General features: G+C 42.9%; 1 protein-coding gene across 1 annotated transcript in view; it reads right to left on the bottom strand.

Annotated features, from left to right (window-relative positions):
* Nucleotides 1–16,228, bottom strand: part of LOC121585399 (CUB and sushi domain-containing protein 3-like) — a gene marked incomplete at both ends in the record, with an annotated part of 156,664 nt that overhangs the window by 17,174 nt on the left and 123,262 nt on the right. Inside the window, 4 exons of the mRNA XM_045217134.1 lie at nucleotides 1,054–1,245; nucleotides 2,372–2,574; nucleotides 4,396–4,522; nucleotides 7,249–7,440. Of these exons, the coding sequence (XP_045073069.1) occupies nucleotides 1,054–1,245; nucleotides 2,372–2,574; nucleotides 4,396–4,522; nucleotides 7,249–7,440 (714 nt within the window). The remainder of the gene's footprint in view (nucleotides 1–1,053; nucleotides 1,246–2,371; nucleotides 2,575–4,395; nucleotides 4,523–7,248; nucleotides 7,441–16,228) is intronic.

Raw genomic sequence — 16,228 nt, forward strand, 5'->3', positions numbered from 1 at the left:
CACAGGTGGATTCCAATCAAGTTGTAGAAACATCTCAAGGATTATCAATCGAAACAGGATGCACCTGAGCTCAATTTCGAGTCTCATAGCAAAGGGTCTGAATACTTATGCAAATACATATTTTATTTATTTATTTTATATGCAGACATTTCTAAAAATCTGTTTTTGCTTTGTCATTATGGGGTATTATGTGTAGATTGATGAGGATTTTTATTTATTTAGAACAAGGCTGTAACGTACCAAAATGTGGAAAAAGTGAAGGGGTCTGAATACTTTCCAAATGTACTGTATTTCATGTAAAGCCTAAACAATGCAACTGGGAGGGCTGATTAACCAGTTATATTTCATGTAAAGCCTCACCAATACAGCTGGGAGGGCTGTTTAACTAGTTATATTGCATGTTAAGCCTCACCAATACAGCTGGGAGGGCTGATTAAGCAGTTATATTTCATGTAAATCCTCAACAATACAGCTGGGAGAGATGGTCTGCCAGTAGTACAGTATAGTATAGTATAGTATAGTACAGTATAGTAGTAAATCCTCACCAATGCAGCTGGGAGGGCTGGGCAGCCAGTAGTATAGTATAGTATAGTATAGTATAGTATAGTATATTATAGCTGGGAGGGCTGGGCAGCCAGTAGTATAGTATAGTATAGTATAGTATAGTATAGTAGTAAATCCTCACCAATGCAGCTGGGAGGGCTGGGCAGACAGTAGTACAGTATAGTATAGTATATTATATTATATTATATTATAGTATAGTATAGTATAGTATAGTATAGTATAGTATAGTATAGTATAGTAGTAAATCCTCACCAATACAGCTGGGAGGGCTGGGCAGCCAGTAGTATAGTATAGTATAGCTGGGAGGGCTGGGCAGCCAGTAGTATAGTATAGTATAGTACAGTATAGTAGTAAATCCTCACCAATGCAGCTGGGAGGGCTTGGCAGCCAGTAGTATATTATACTATAGTAGTAAATCCTCACCAATGTAGCTGGGAGGGCTGGGCAGCCAGTAGTATAGTATAGTATAGTATAGTAGTAAATCCTCACCAATGCAGCTGGGAGGGCTGGGCAGCCAGTAGTATCTGTTGTCCACCTGGATGCAGGTGATCTTGCTCTCTCCCTGCAGCTCGTATCCTGGATCACAGGAGAAGTTCACTGTATTACCTGGTTCTCTCCCCTCTCCGTTATGACTGCCATTCATAGGCATGCCTGGATCTCTGCAGGCTGTCGCCACCGAACCTGGAGACACACAGCAGACATGACATTAAACAACAGCTGAAGGACACACAGCAGATTTGACATTATGGCCTCTCTGAGTCTGACTTAGATACAGCTGGAGAATCATAACTGAGTCTGACTTATATACAGTTGGAGAATCATAACTGAGTCTGACTTAGATACAGCTGGAGAATCCTGACTGAGTCTGACTTACAGTATTTACAGCTAGAGAATCATGACTGAGTCTAACTTAGATACAGCTGGAGAATCATGATTGAGTCTGACTTACAATATATACAGCTGGAGAATCATGTCTGAGTCTGACTTAGATACAGCTGGAGAATCATGACTGAGTCTGACTTACACTATATACAGCTGGAGAATCATGACTGAGTCTGACTTAGATACAGCTGGAGAATCATGACTGAGTCTGACTTACATACAGCTGGAGAATCATGACTGATTCTCAAGCTCAACTGGTCACAGCTGTAGAAAGATCTCTAGAAACCTGATAGTCCATAGCTTTGAACTTGAGTTCACACTTTATTTGGATAGTCTGGATAGTCCATCTGTAGATGCTCTAGAGATGGTCATACTATCAACAAACTATCTGTTGATAAGCAACTGCTTGCTTAGATCATGGTTACAGTTAGGTTTAGAATAAGGGCTAGGGTAAGGGTTAAAGTTAGGGTTAGGGTAAGAGTAAAGTTTAGGGTTAGGATAAGGGTTAACGTTAGGATTAGGGTTAGGGATAGTAGATCATTAGTTGAAATGTCACTGTCTGTAAATAGTCTGTAGAGCATCTACAGATACATTATCCAAATAGTGTTACCGTACTTGATATTTTCTACTGTACTTCACAATTATATAAGGTTGAGAGAACTACTTCAGTTTTAAGTGAGAATGGTTCAGATTGTTTCAGCATTTGATAGCTTTCTACTTCACAATTTATAAAACATGGAGAATGGAAAAACTACAACATGCTGCCTGTCCTCTCTTGTTGAAAGACTCACTTGAGAAGAAAATTGTTAAAGCATTTGTTAGCTTCCCAGTTCATATGAGACCCAATTATTACAGAGTTGAAGGTAAATGGAATAAATAAATGCTGTTCTTTCTTTGACAGGTATTTTCTTGGTCAAGCACTCACTTGAGAAGTCGATGGCGAAGCCAGACTTGGTGATGTAAAAGTCAGTCTCGAACTGAATGGTGACGACGTTGAGGGTGCTGTGTATCCCCTCGGGGACCAGGGAGCCAGACACCTCCCTCAGAGACATCTCATTTTCTGGTGGTCCGTCCCAAACCTTCAGGATGTCGTGAGATGCCTCTGTGTCGAACGCCAGAAACTGGAGGCTAGGGGGGATGGATTTAAATCGGAATTAAACTAACCAAATTTGGCCAAGACAACACCAATTTCAAATCATAACTTCTTCAATTTCTATCTGTTGTGTGCATTTTCTGTTGACTCTATCAGCAATGTCTGGCAGGACAAACCGTCTGAAAATTCTGCTGTAGTTCTATTCACATCCTCCGTATGATTGGCTCCAGGATCTGGAGGGCTAGCTGGGATCCGATTGGACAAACCAACTCCACAGTCAGGCAGTCACCAAAATGATTAGAGAAACTACAGAACCTCCACAGGCAGTCACGAAAGGTGTATTTTCTAATCTTTATTACATGGTTCTAACTAAGTTAATCTTTGTACAAGATCTGGAAATGCAGAAGGCTACGTTTTGGAATGCACTAATATGCAAGGTACCAGAAAAGGATGCCCCATTTTCCCATTTTTGTTTTAATTTCCATGGTGAAAAGGTAGATGGGAAGATTTTTATTTACAGGCCATTTGAGATAATTACCTGACCAATATGCACTGGGTGCGTAACCCATTAGGGTGTCCACCCACGGTGCTCAGAATGACAGAAGTCATATTTAGATTATGATAATTCATCTTAAGTAGCCAATAAAACGTCATTTTCAAACATTTGCCAAAATGCAATTTGCAGGAAAACACCATTCTAAACAACGCACCTGATGTGAACAGTTTAAAATGTGACAGAGATGAAAATCTCAGTTAGAAACTTAGAAAGAGGGGGAATCTAAAGATGCAACAACTAGAACGGGTTGCTAATATGACTAGGATTGTGCCTTTGGCTTCTGGACAATGAAAGTAAGTTTATATGAAAACCAATAGAACAGGAGAAAAATGCTGGTTTCAATGGCATATGAGGAAATCTTCATAAAATAACTGCTTCCACGTGTCTATGGTCGGTTATTGCCTAGGCTACTTTGAAGCAAGGCAAGACATGACTCATAATATGAAGTAAAATGTTCAGGTTTCAAACAATTAAGCATATGTTTTCAAAATCCTGCCTCCAGCTCACATTGCAAAGTGGTGGGTGACGCGCTGATGGCATGCCTAGCGTTGCCTATGCACTTGATGGCAAATGGGAGGCGTGCTTCAATTACCAGTTGAGAAATAAAAATTGTAGATATTTTAATTGTGGCCATCAAAACTGTTTTTAACAAGCGACTTCATTTAGAATCGTTGCTCGATGACTGGGCTTATAAAAGCATTTTTCACTCCAGCAGCAACGAGCTGAGGAGCTGCAGGAGATGGAGCTGTCTGACAAGTGATATTCCGCTCAAAATATTATCTGTGTGCTCTGTGTGTGTGATAAATAAGATACATGATGACTAATGAAAATACACACGACCCAATTTAATTCCACAAAATGTTGCAAATTAACCTATAGACTGATAAGCATGGCGGTCAAATGTATTTCCATTAACTCATATTTCCAACAATGAATAAAAAGCATTATTTTGCAATGGGATTGTTTTTTCTCCCGGTCAATTTGGCTGGCAACAATTTTACTTATCGGCTTTCCATTTTTTTTTATCGGCCAAACACCGGCAATTACCGGCTGACGGAAACTCTGATACGTACATACCTCCAAAGGCAATTATCAAACTGTGCATTATGAATCCTAATTTAATGATCAAAGTAAGTCAATATTTGACAAGATATTATCTGAAAAAACAGCAGGCCTGTTTTGTCATGCATTAATATAGAAATTGTTCTGCGAGGTACCAGACGAGGGTACCCTCATTTGCCCATTAATTTTGTGGTAAAGAGTTAATATCAGATTCCCATTCTATATGTGAAGTAGCTACCTGACGATGTTGCCCGAATTGACAGTGATGGTCCAGGTACAGCGCAGGTTGTTGTCGTAAGGGAAGGGATATCCAGGAGACAGGATGCGCCCTGTAGACTCACCTTTGAACCTACCACCACACTCCGCTGCAGGCACACACACACATACACAGACACACACACACACACACACAGAAACACACACACCAAAAACAGGTCACTAACAGGTCATCCGACCTTGTCAATATCCAACATCTAAACAACAGGACATTTCCCTTGAGGGAAAATGTATTAAGAAATGCATGCATACACACCTCCTTGTACCTGGTAATGACTAGCGGTTAGTAAATCCCTGCTTGGAGTAAAGCCTCTTTCTCCTTGTACCTGGTAATGACTAGCGGTTAGTAAATCCCTGCTTGGAGTAAAGCCTCTTTCTCCTTGTACCTGGTAATGACTAGCGGTTAGTAAACCCCTGCCTAGATTAAAGCCCCTTTCTCCTTGTAATGGTGTGCGGCAGACAGAGTACCCAGAGTACTTAGAAATGCAAAACGTGTTTCCCCTAAAGTATGCCTCTTAATGACACCATTAATTAACTTTAAAAGAATGTCCAGAAAATATATGTGCCTGGTCCTGGTCTGTGGGAGAGAGACCCACCACTGCACACACTGTATGAATTGCTCAGCTATTGTCCTGGTTATCATCGACCATCAATATCACCAACAAACTATCCACACTGAATGAATAGATACATTTCATGACATAACCTAACAACAGAACCATAACTATCCACACTGAATTAATGGATAGATTACATGACACAACCTAACAACAGAACCATAACTATCCACACTGAATTAATGGATAAATTACATGACATAACCTAACAACAGAACCATAACTATCCACACTAAATTAATGGATAAATTACATGACATAACCTAACAACAGAACCATAACTATCCACACTGAATTAATGGATACATTACATGACAAATCCTAACAACAGAACCATAACTATCCACACTAAATGAATGGATAAATGACATAATATAACAACAGAACCATAACATCTCTCTCTCTCTCTCTCTCTCTCTCTCTCTCTCTCTCTCTCTCTCTCTCTCTCTCTCTCTCTCTCTCTCTCTCTCTCTCTCTCTCTCAGCCCATATTAGTATGCAGTCCAATGAGACAGTCAACATTGCTGTGCTCAGTGTTAATCCCAGGGATTTAGTCCTACATGATTTCCACTTAATTGGACTGTTGGAGAAGACAAATAGCTCTCATGTTTTGTTCAGAATAATTGGGGGTGATGCCATCTGATTCTTTATGTTAAATGGTCTTGATGCCATCTGATTCTTTATGTTAAATGGTCTTGATGGCAGCTGATTATTTATGTTAAGTGGTCTTGATGCCAGCTGATTCATTATGTTAAATGGTCTTGATGCCAGGTGATTCTTTATGTTAAATGGTCTTGATGCCAGCAATAAAAAATGAAGTTGAAGTAAGAGCATTGTGCTGTATTGTAGTGTAGTGATTTAAAATAACAGTGAATGAACTCCTCACATTTTATTATTTGTTTCCTTTTGAGTGATTGAAAACATTTAATTGTCTCGTTTAGTAGCTCATTGATTAATACATGTCTAGCCAAATCATCCATAGTGGCAGTGTTCCATCCTTTCCATCAGTGATCAGTGGTAGATGTGTAGATTGCTGCATTAGATTTAGTCAATGAAAGGCAAGGAGGACAAACTGCTAAAGTTATTCCCTGCAATTAGCTTGAATCTAGCAGGTCTAGAGAAGCTGTGTCTCTGCGGTGTCTTATGCTGATGGATTATGGTCAAAATGAACATAAACATTCTGCAGGTGTAGCTCCAGAATGGACTTAAACATTCTGCAGGTGTAGCTCCAGAATGGACATAAATATTCTGCAGGTGTAGCTCCAGAATGGACTTAAACATTCTGCAGGTGTAGCTCCAGAATGGACATAAATATTCTGCAGGTGTAGCTCCAGAATGGACTTAAACATTCTGCAGGTGTAGCTCCAAAATGGACATAAATATTCTGCAGGTGTAGCTCCAGAATGGACATAAACATTCTGCAGGTGTAGCTCCAGAATGGACATAAATATTCTGCAGGTGTAGCTCCAGAATGGACATAAACATTCTGCAGGTGTAGCCCTATAAATACCATTGAGCACTTGGTTTCTCTATTTAACATGTATTTATTCAGGAATATCTCCTGTGAGCTACTACTGTATTCTTGTGTATACAGTGTTTTGGTTGTTAAACAGTGGCTGGCTTAAAGAGCTGTAGCTAACACTTTATTGATAGGGAGTCTTTTATCCAGCTTGTTTAGTGTATGTAAAACAGAGAGAGAGCGAGACAGAGAGAGAGAGAAACACGAGAGAGAGAGAGGGAGAGAGAGAGAGAGAGAGAAACACGAGAGAGAGAGAGAGAGCAACCAGTGAAGAACAAACACCATTGTAAATACAACCCATATTTAAGTTTATTTATTTTCCCATTTGTACTTTAACTATTTGCACATTGTTACAACACTGTATATATATACATAATATGACATTTGAAATCTCTTTATTCTTTTGAAACTTCTGAGTGTAATGTTTACTGTTAATATTTATTGTTTATTTCACTTTTGTTTACAATCTACTTCACTTGCTTTGGCAATGTTAACACACGTTTCCCATGCCAATAAAGCCCTTAAATTGAAATTAAGAGAGAGAGAGACAGACAGAGACAGAGACAGAGACAGAGACAGAGAGACAGACAGACAGAGAGAGAGAGAGACAGAGAGAGAGAGAGAGAGAGAGAGAGAGAGAGAGAGAGAGAGAGAGAAAGAGGGGGATAAGGAAGGATTACCTATGCATGAGGGGAGGTGGTTGTCCCATGCTCTTCTCTCTCGGGTCATGCACTTGAGTATGCCACTTCCGTGCAGGGTATAACCTTGGTCACAGCCGTACGTGATGACACTGCCAGCGAAGTGCCCCTGGTCGCTGACTTTGAACCCAAACTGAGGCACCCCAGGATCCTGGCAGTGAGACAGCTCAAAACCTGCCAGAGAATTATAGAGTGAGGGGACAACAAAGAGAGAAAAACAGGTTGTAACATTATGGAGACCATCCCAGAGACCACACACATTATGGAGACCATCCCAGAGACCACACACATTATGGAGACCATCCCAGAGATCACACACATTATGGAGACCAACCCAGAGACCACACACATTATGGATACCAACCCAGAGACACCACAGACATTATGGAGACCATCCCAGAGACCACACACATTATGGAGAACATCCCAGAGACCATACACATTATGGAGACCATCCTAGAGACTATACACATTATGGAGACCATCCTAGAGACCACAAACATTATGGAGACCATCCCAGAGACCACACACATTATGGAGACCATCCCAGAGACCACACACATTATGGAGACCATCCCAGAGACCACACACATTATGGAGACCATCCTAGAGACCACACACATTATGGAGACCATCCTAGAGACCACACACATTATGGAGACCATCCCACGACCACACGCATTATGGAGACCAACCCAGAAACCACACAAATTATGGAGACCATCCCAGAGACCACACACATTATGGAGACCATCCCAGAGACCACACACATTATGGAGACCATCCTAGAGACCACACACATTATGGAGACCATCCCAGAGACCACATACATTATGGAGACCAACCTAGAGACCACACACATTATGGAGACCAACCCAGAGACCACACACATTATGGAGACCATTCTAGAGTCCACACACATTATGGAGACCAACCAAGAGACAACACACATTATGGAGACCAACCCAGAGACGACACACATTATGAAGACCGACCCAGAGACTACACACATTATGGAGACCAACCCAGAGACCACACACATCATGGAGACCAACCCAGAGACCACACACATTATGGAGACCAACCCAGAGACCACACGCATTATGGAGACAATCCCAGAGACCACACACATTATGGAGACCATCCAACAAACCACACACATTAAGGAGACCATCCTAGAGACCACATACATTATGGAGACCATCCTAGAGACCACACACATTATGGAGACCATCCCAGAGACCACACACATTATGGAGACCATCCTAGAGACCACACACATTATGGACACCATCCTAGAGATCACACATTATGGAGACCATCCTAGAGACCACACATATAATGGAGACCATCCTAGAGACCATACATCCATTATGGCTGGAGACCATCCAAGAGACCACACACATTATGGAGACCATCCCAGAGACCACATACATTATGGAGACCATCCCAGAGACCACACACATTATGGAGACCATCCCAGAGACCACACACATTATGGAGACCATCCTAGAGACCACACACATTAATGAGACCATCCCAAGACCACACACATTATGGAGACCAACCCAGAGACCACACACATTATGGAGACCATCCCAGAGACCACGCACATTATGGAGACCATCCCAGAGACCACACACATTATGGAGACCAACCTAGAGACCACACACATTATGGAGACCAACCCAGAGACCACACACATTATGGAGACCATCCTAGAGACCACACACATTATGGAGACCATCCCAAGGCCACACAAATTATGGAGACCAACCCAGAGACCACACACATTATGGAGACCAACTCAGAGACTACACACATTATGGAGACCAACCCAGAGACCACACACATTATGGAGACCAACCCAGAGACCACACACATTATGGAGACCAACCCAGAGACCACACGCATTATGGATACCATCCCAGAGACCACACACATTATGGAGACCATCCAACAAACCACACACATTAAGGAGACCATCCCAGAGACCACACACATTATGGACACCATCCCAGAGACCATACACATTATGGAGACCATCCTAGAGACCACACACATTATGGAAACCATCCTAGAGACCACACACATCATGGAGACCATCCTAGAGACAACACACATTATGGAGACCATCCCAGAGACCACACACACATTATGGAGACCATCCTAGAGACCACACACATTATGGACACCATCCTACAGACCACACACATTATGGAGACCATCCTAGAGACCACACACATAATGTAGACCATCCTAGAGACCACACACACATTATGGCTGGAGACCATCCAAGAGACCACACACATTATGGAGACCATTTCAGACACCACACACATTATGGAGACCATCCCAGAGACCCCACACATTACGGAGACCATCCTAGAGACCACACACATTATGGAGACCATCCCAGAGACCACACACATTATGGAGACCATCCTAGAGACCAAACACATTATGGAGACCATCCTAGAGACCACACACACATTATGGCTGGAGACCATCCTAGAGACCACACACATTATGGAGACCAACCTAGCGACCACACACATTATGGAGACCATCCTAGAGACCACACCCATTATGGAGACCATCCTAGAGACCACACATATTACGGAGACCAACCTAGAGACCACACACATTACCGAGACCATCCTAGAAACCACACACATTATGGAGACCAAGCTAGAAACCACACACATTATGGAGACCATCCTAGAGGCCACACACACATTATTGCTGGAGACCATCCTAGAGACCACACACATTATGGAGACCAACCTAGAGACCACACACATTATAGAGACCATCATAGAGACCACACACATTATGGAGACCATCCTAGAGACCACACACATTACGGAGACCAACCTAGAGACCACACACATTACGGAGACCATCCTAGAGACCACACACATTATGGAGACCAACCTAGAGACCACACACACTATGGCTGGAGACCATCCTAGAGACCACACACATTATAGAGACCATCCTAGAGACCACACACATTATGGACACCATCTTAGAGACCACACACATTATGGAGACCATCCTAGAGACCACCCACATTATGGAGACCATCCTAGAGACCACACACATTATGGAGACCATCCCACGACCACACGCATTATGGAGACCAACCCAGAGACCACACACATTATGGAGACCATCCCAGAGACCACACACATTATGGAGACCATCCCAGAGACCACACACATTATGGAGACCATCCTAGAGACCACACACATTATGGAGACCATCCCAGAGACCACATACATTATGGAGACCAACCTAGAGACCACACACATTATGGAGACCAACCCAGAGACCACACACATTATGGAGACCATCCTAGAGTCCACACACATTATGGAGACCAACCAAGAGACAACACACATTATGGAGACCAACCCAGAGACGACACACATTATGAAGACCGACCCAGAGACTACACACATTATGGAGACCAACCCAGAGACCACACACATCATGGAGACCAACCCAGAGACCACACACATTATGGAGACCAACCCAGAGACCACACACATTATGGAGACCAACCCAGAGACCACACGCATTATGGAGACAATCCCAGAGACCACACACATTATGGAGACCATCCAACAAACCACACACATTAAGGAGACCATCCTAGAGACCAAACACATTATGGAGACCATCCTAGAGACCACACACATTATGGAGACCATCCCAGAGACCACACACATTATGGAGACCATCCTAGAGACTACACACATTATGGACACCATCCTAGAGATCACACATTATGGAGACCATCCTAGAGACCACACACATAATGGAGACCATCCTAGAGACCATACATCCATTATGGCTGGAGACCATCCAAGAGACCACACACATTATGGAGACCATCCCAGAGACCACATACATTATGGAGACCATCCCAGAGACACACACATTATGGAGACCATCCCAGAGACCACACACATTATAGAGACCATCCTAGAGACCACACACATTAATGAGACCATCCCAAGACCACACACTTTATGGAGACCAACCCAGAGACCACACACATTATGGAGACCATCCCAGAGACCACGCACATTATGGAGACCATCCCAGAGACCACACACATTATGGAGACCAACCTAGAGACCACACACATTATGGAGACCAACCCAGAGACCACACACATTATGGAGACCATCCTAGAGACCACACACATTATGGAGACCATCCCAAGGCCACACGAATTATGGAGACCAACCCAGAGACTACACACATTATGGAGACCGACCCAGAGACTACACACATTATGGAGACCAACCCAGAGACCACACACATTATGGAGACCAACCCAGAGACCACACACATTATGGAGACCAACCCAGAGACCACACGCATTATGGATACCATCCCAGAGACCACAAACATTATGGAGACCATCCAACAAACCACACACATTAAGGAGACCATCCCAGAGACCACACACATTATGGACACCATCCCAGAGACCATACACATTATGGAGACCATCCTAGAGACCACACACATTATGGAGACCATCCTAGAGACCACACACATCATGGAACCCATCCTAGAGACAACACACATTATGGAGACCATCCCAGAGACCACACACACATTATGGAGACCATCCTAGAGACCACACACATTATGGACACCATCCTACAGACCACACACATTATGGAGACCATCCTAGAGACCACACACATAATGTAGACCATCCTAGAGACCACACACACATTATGGCTGGAGACCATCCAAGAGACCACACACATTATGGAGACCATTTCAGACACCACACACATTATGGAGACCATCCCAGAGACCACACACATTACGGAGACCATCCTAGAGACCACACACATTATGGAGACCATCCCAGAGACCACACACATTATGGAGACCATCCTTGAGACCACACACATTATGGAGACCATCCTAGAGACCACACACACATTATGGGTGGAGACCATCCTAGAGACCACACACATTATGGAGACCAACCTAGCGACCACACACATTATGGAGACCATCCTAGAGACCACACACATTATGGAGACCATCCTAGAGACCACACATATTACGGAGACCAACCTAGAGACCACACACATTACCGAGACCATCCTAGAAACCACACACATTATGGAGACCAACCTAGAAACCACACACATTATGGAGACCATCCTAGAGGCCACACACACATTATTGCTGGAGACCATCCTAGAGACCACACACATTATGGAGACCAACCTAGAGACCACACACATTATGGAGACCATCATAGAGACCACACACATTATGGAGACCATCCTAGAGACCACACACATTATGGAGACCATCCTAGAGACCACACACATTATGGAGACCATCCTAGAGACCACACACATTATGGAGACCATCCTAGAGACCACCCACATTATGGAGACCATCCTAGAGACCACACACATTTGGAGACCAACCCAGAGACCACACACATTATGGAGACCATCCCAGAGACCACACACATTATGGAGACCAACCCAGAGACCACATACATTGTGGAGACCATCCTAGAGACCACACACATTATGGAGACCATCCTAGAGACCACACACATTATGGAGACCAACCCAGAGACCACATACATTGTGGAGACCATCCTAGAGACCACACACATTATGGAGACCATCCTAGAGACCACACACATTATGGAGACCATCCTAGAGACCACACACATTATGGAGACCATCCTAGAGACCACACACATTATGGAGACCATCCTAGAGACTACACACATTACGGAGACCAACCCAGAGCACACACATTACGGAGACCATCCTAGAGACACACACACACACACACACACACACACACACACACACACGCTCACATTATGGCTGCACTCCTCGAGACCACACATACACACACCCACACACAAGGACACACACACACACAAAAAAAAAACGACGTGTTGGCATTTCAACTAGTAAGTGTTCTGGAAACCAGCCATAGTTCAACACAGTGACATATTCTCATTTATCTGCATTGTAAAGACCAGTGGAGGCTGCTGAGTGGAGGACAGCTCATAATAATGTCTGGAACGGAGTGAATGGAATGGCATCAAACACATTGAAAACAATGTTTGCTACCATTCCACTCATTCCGCTCCAGCCATTACCACGAGCCCTTCCTCCCAAATTAAGGTGCCACCAACCCCCCGTGGTAAAGACATTAACCGCGTCCTAAATGGCAACCGATACTCTGGTTAAAAGTAGTGCACTATATAGAGACTAGGGTACCATTTGGGACGAAGCCTTATTGATTGAGGTATGGGATTCATGTCCTGCTCCAGAACATAATGATGGACCTAAAGTCACATTATATGAGTTGGCAGGGAAATATCCTTTCTGGACAGACAGAACAATTACAGCTAGCTAATTAACTGCTCAATTGACTGTGACTGGTTAGCGGGATTGAGAATTGCTATAGGTTACGGCTCATCATAACAGTGGGGAAATAAACACTGCTCAGAACAAAAGGGCATTCCAATCAATCTTAACCCTTTGTGTTGGGGATGTGCATATTAACCCTATGTGTTAGGGATGAGCATCTTAACCCTATGTGTTGGGGATGTGTATCTTAACCCTATGTGTTAGGGATGTGCATCTTAGCCCTATGTGTTAAGGATGTGCATCTTAACCCTATGTGTTGGGGATGAGCATCTTAACCCTATGTGTTGGGGATGTGCATATAAACCCTATGTGTTGGGGATGTGCATATTAACCCTATGTGTTAGGGATGTACATCTTAACCCTATGTGTTAGGGATGAGCATCTTAACCCTATGTGTTAGGGATGTGCATCTTAACCCTATGTGTTGGGGATGAGCATCTTTCCCTTTCATGTATCTAGATACATGGGCTCCGATACCATGCTGGAACGATAAGCTTTAGTTAGAAACAATTCGGTGTGATTTGGTTTGATGGACTAACATTTGTTGCATAAACACATTCATTTTCCATTCTAAATTAAAATCTGCTGCTGATGGAGCTCATGAGCTGGGCCTCTCTGAGCTGGATCTGTCTGAGCTGACTTCTGTGTGTTTGTGTGTGTGTGTGTGTGTGTGTGTGTGTGTGTGTGTGTGTGTGTGTGTGTGTGTGTGTGTGTGTGTGTGTGTGTAAATTATGTACAGTACCAGTCAAAAGTTTGGACACACCTACACATTCCAGCTGGTTAAGAGAATGTCAAGAGTGTGCAAAGCTGCCATCAAAGCTTGGCTACTTTGAACAATCTCAAATATAACATATATTTTGATTTGTTTAACACTTGTGTGGTTACTACATGATTCAATATGTGTTATTTCATAGTTTTGATGTCTTCACTATTATTCTACAATGTAGAAAATAGTAAAAATAAAGAAAAACCCTTGAATGAGTAGGTGTGTCCAAACTTTTGACTGGTACTGTATGTCTGTGGTGTATGTACTGTGTAAGCCCCCAATCTGAGCCATAATGGAGACAAGACATCTACCACCCCACTACCACTATCAGATTAGAGCCATAGGGGAGACTAGACATCTACCACCCCACTACCACTATCAGATTAGAGCCATAGGGGAGACTAGACACCTACCCCCCCCCACTATCAGATTAGAGCCATAAAAGGAGACTAGACCTCTACCACCCCACTACCACTATCAGATTAGAGCCATAAGAGAGAATATACATCTACCACCCCACTACCACTATCAGATTAGAGCCACAAAGGAGACTAGACATCTACCACCCATCTACCACTATCAGATTTTTTTTTTTTTTTTTGGGGGGGGGGGCATTGTAGCACATGTTTTTGGTTCTGAAATCACCATCACAAACTAATTAACTTGTAATATTTGCAGATTAATAGTTGTATCAATATTTATTGTTTAACAAATTAGCTATGATATAGCCAACGGATATACAGTATACGGTTAGAAATATGGGTTCCAAAAGGGTTCTTCTGCTCTCCGGCTGTCCCCATCGGAGAACCCTTTGAAGAACCCTTTTTGGTTCCAGGTAGAACCCTTTTGGTTCCAGGGAAGAACTCTTTTGGGTTCCATGTAGAACCCTCTGGGGAAAGGGTTCTACATGTAACCCAATAGCGTTCTACCTGGAACCCTACCTCTAAGGAATACCTGGAATAGTATAACAGTAATCCTTCTACCCCCCCTCCCCCACCCCCCCATAAAAAATAAAAAGATAAAACAATTTACAAAATAAAATAAAAAAGGGAGTGGTTGTCCCACTGGCTATCCTAAGTTGAATGCACCAATTTGTAAGTCGCTCTGGATAAGAGCATCTGCTAAATGACTTAAATGTAAATGTAAATGTTCTTCAAAGGGTTCTCCTATGGGGACAGCCGGAGAACCCTTTCAGGTTCTAGATAGCACCTTTTTTTCTAAGAGTGTTTAGCTCAACTTTGGATTTCACCCCTGTCTCGAAATCTAATGGTTTTGACCGTTTGGACGTTTTTACTGAGTGATTTTCTGTCTCACTTTGGCCATGCAGTGCACCTCGGAAATGTGATTGCTGTCCTTGTTATGAAATTATAAACTTTACCCTGTACAGTGCCTTGCAAAAGTATTCATCCCCCTTGGTGTTTTTCCTATTTTGTTGCATTACAACCTGTAATTTAAATGGATTTTTATTTGGATTTCATGTAATGGACATACACAAAATAGTCCAAATTGTTGAAGTGAAATAAAAAAAAATAACTTGTTTAAAAAAATGCAAATAAATTACAGAAAAGTGGTGCATGCATATGTATTCACTCCCTTTGCTATGAAGCCCCTAAATAATATCTGGTGCAACCAATTACCTTCAGAAGTCACGTAATTAGTTAAATAAAGTCCACCTGTGTGCAATCTAAGTGTCACATGATCTGTCACATGATCTCAGTATATATACACCTGTTCTGAAAGGCCC

Source organism: Coregonus clupeaformis, unplaced genomic scaffold, assembly GCF_020615455.1.
Source record: "Coregonus clupeaformis isolate EN_2021a unplaced genomic scaffold, ASM2061545v1 scaf0931, whole genome shotgun sequence".
NCBI lineage: Eukaryota > Metazoa > Chordata > Actinopteri > Salmoniformes > Salmonidae > Coregonus > Coregonus clupeaformis.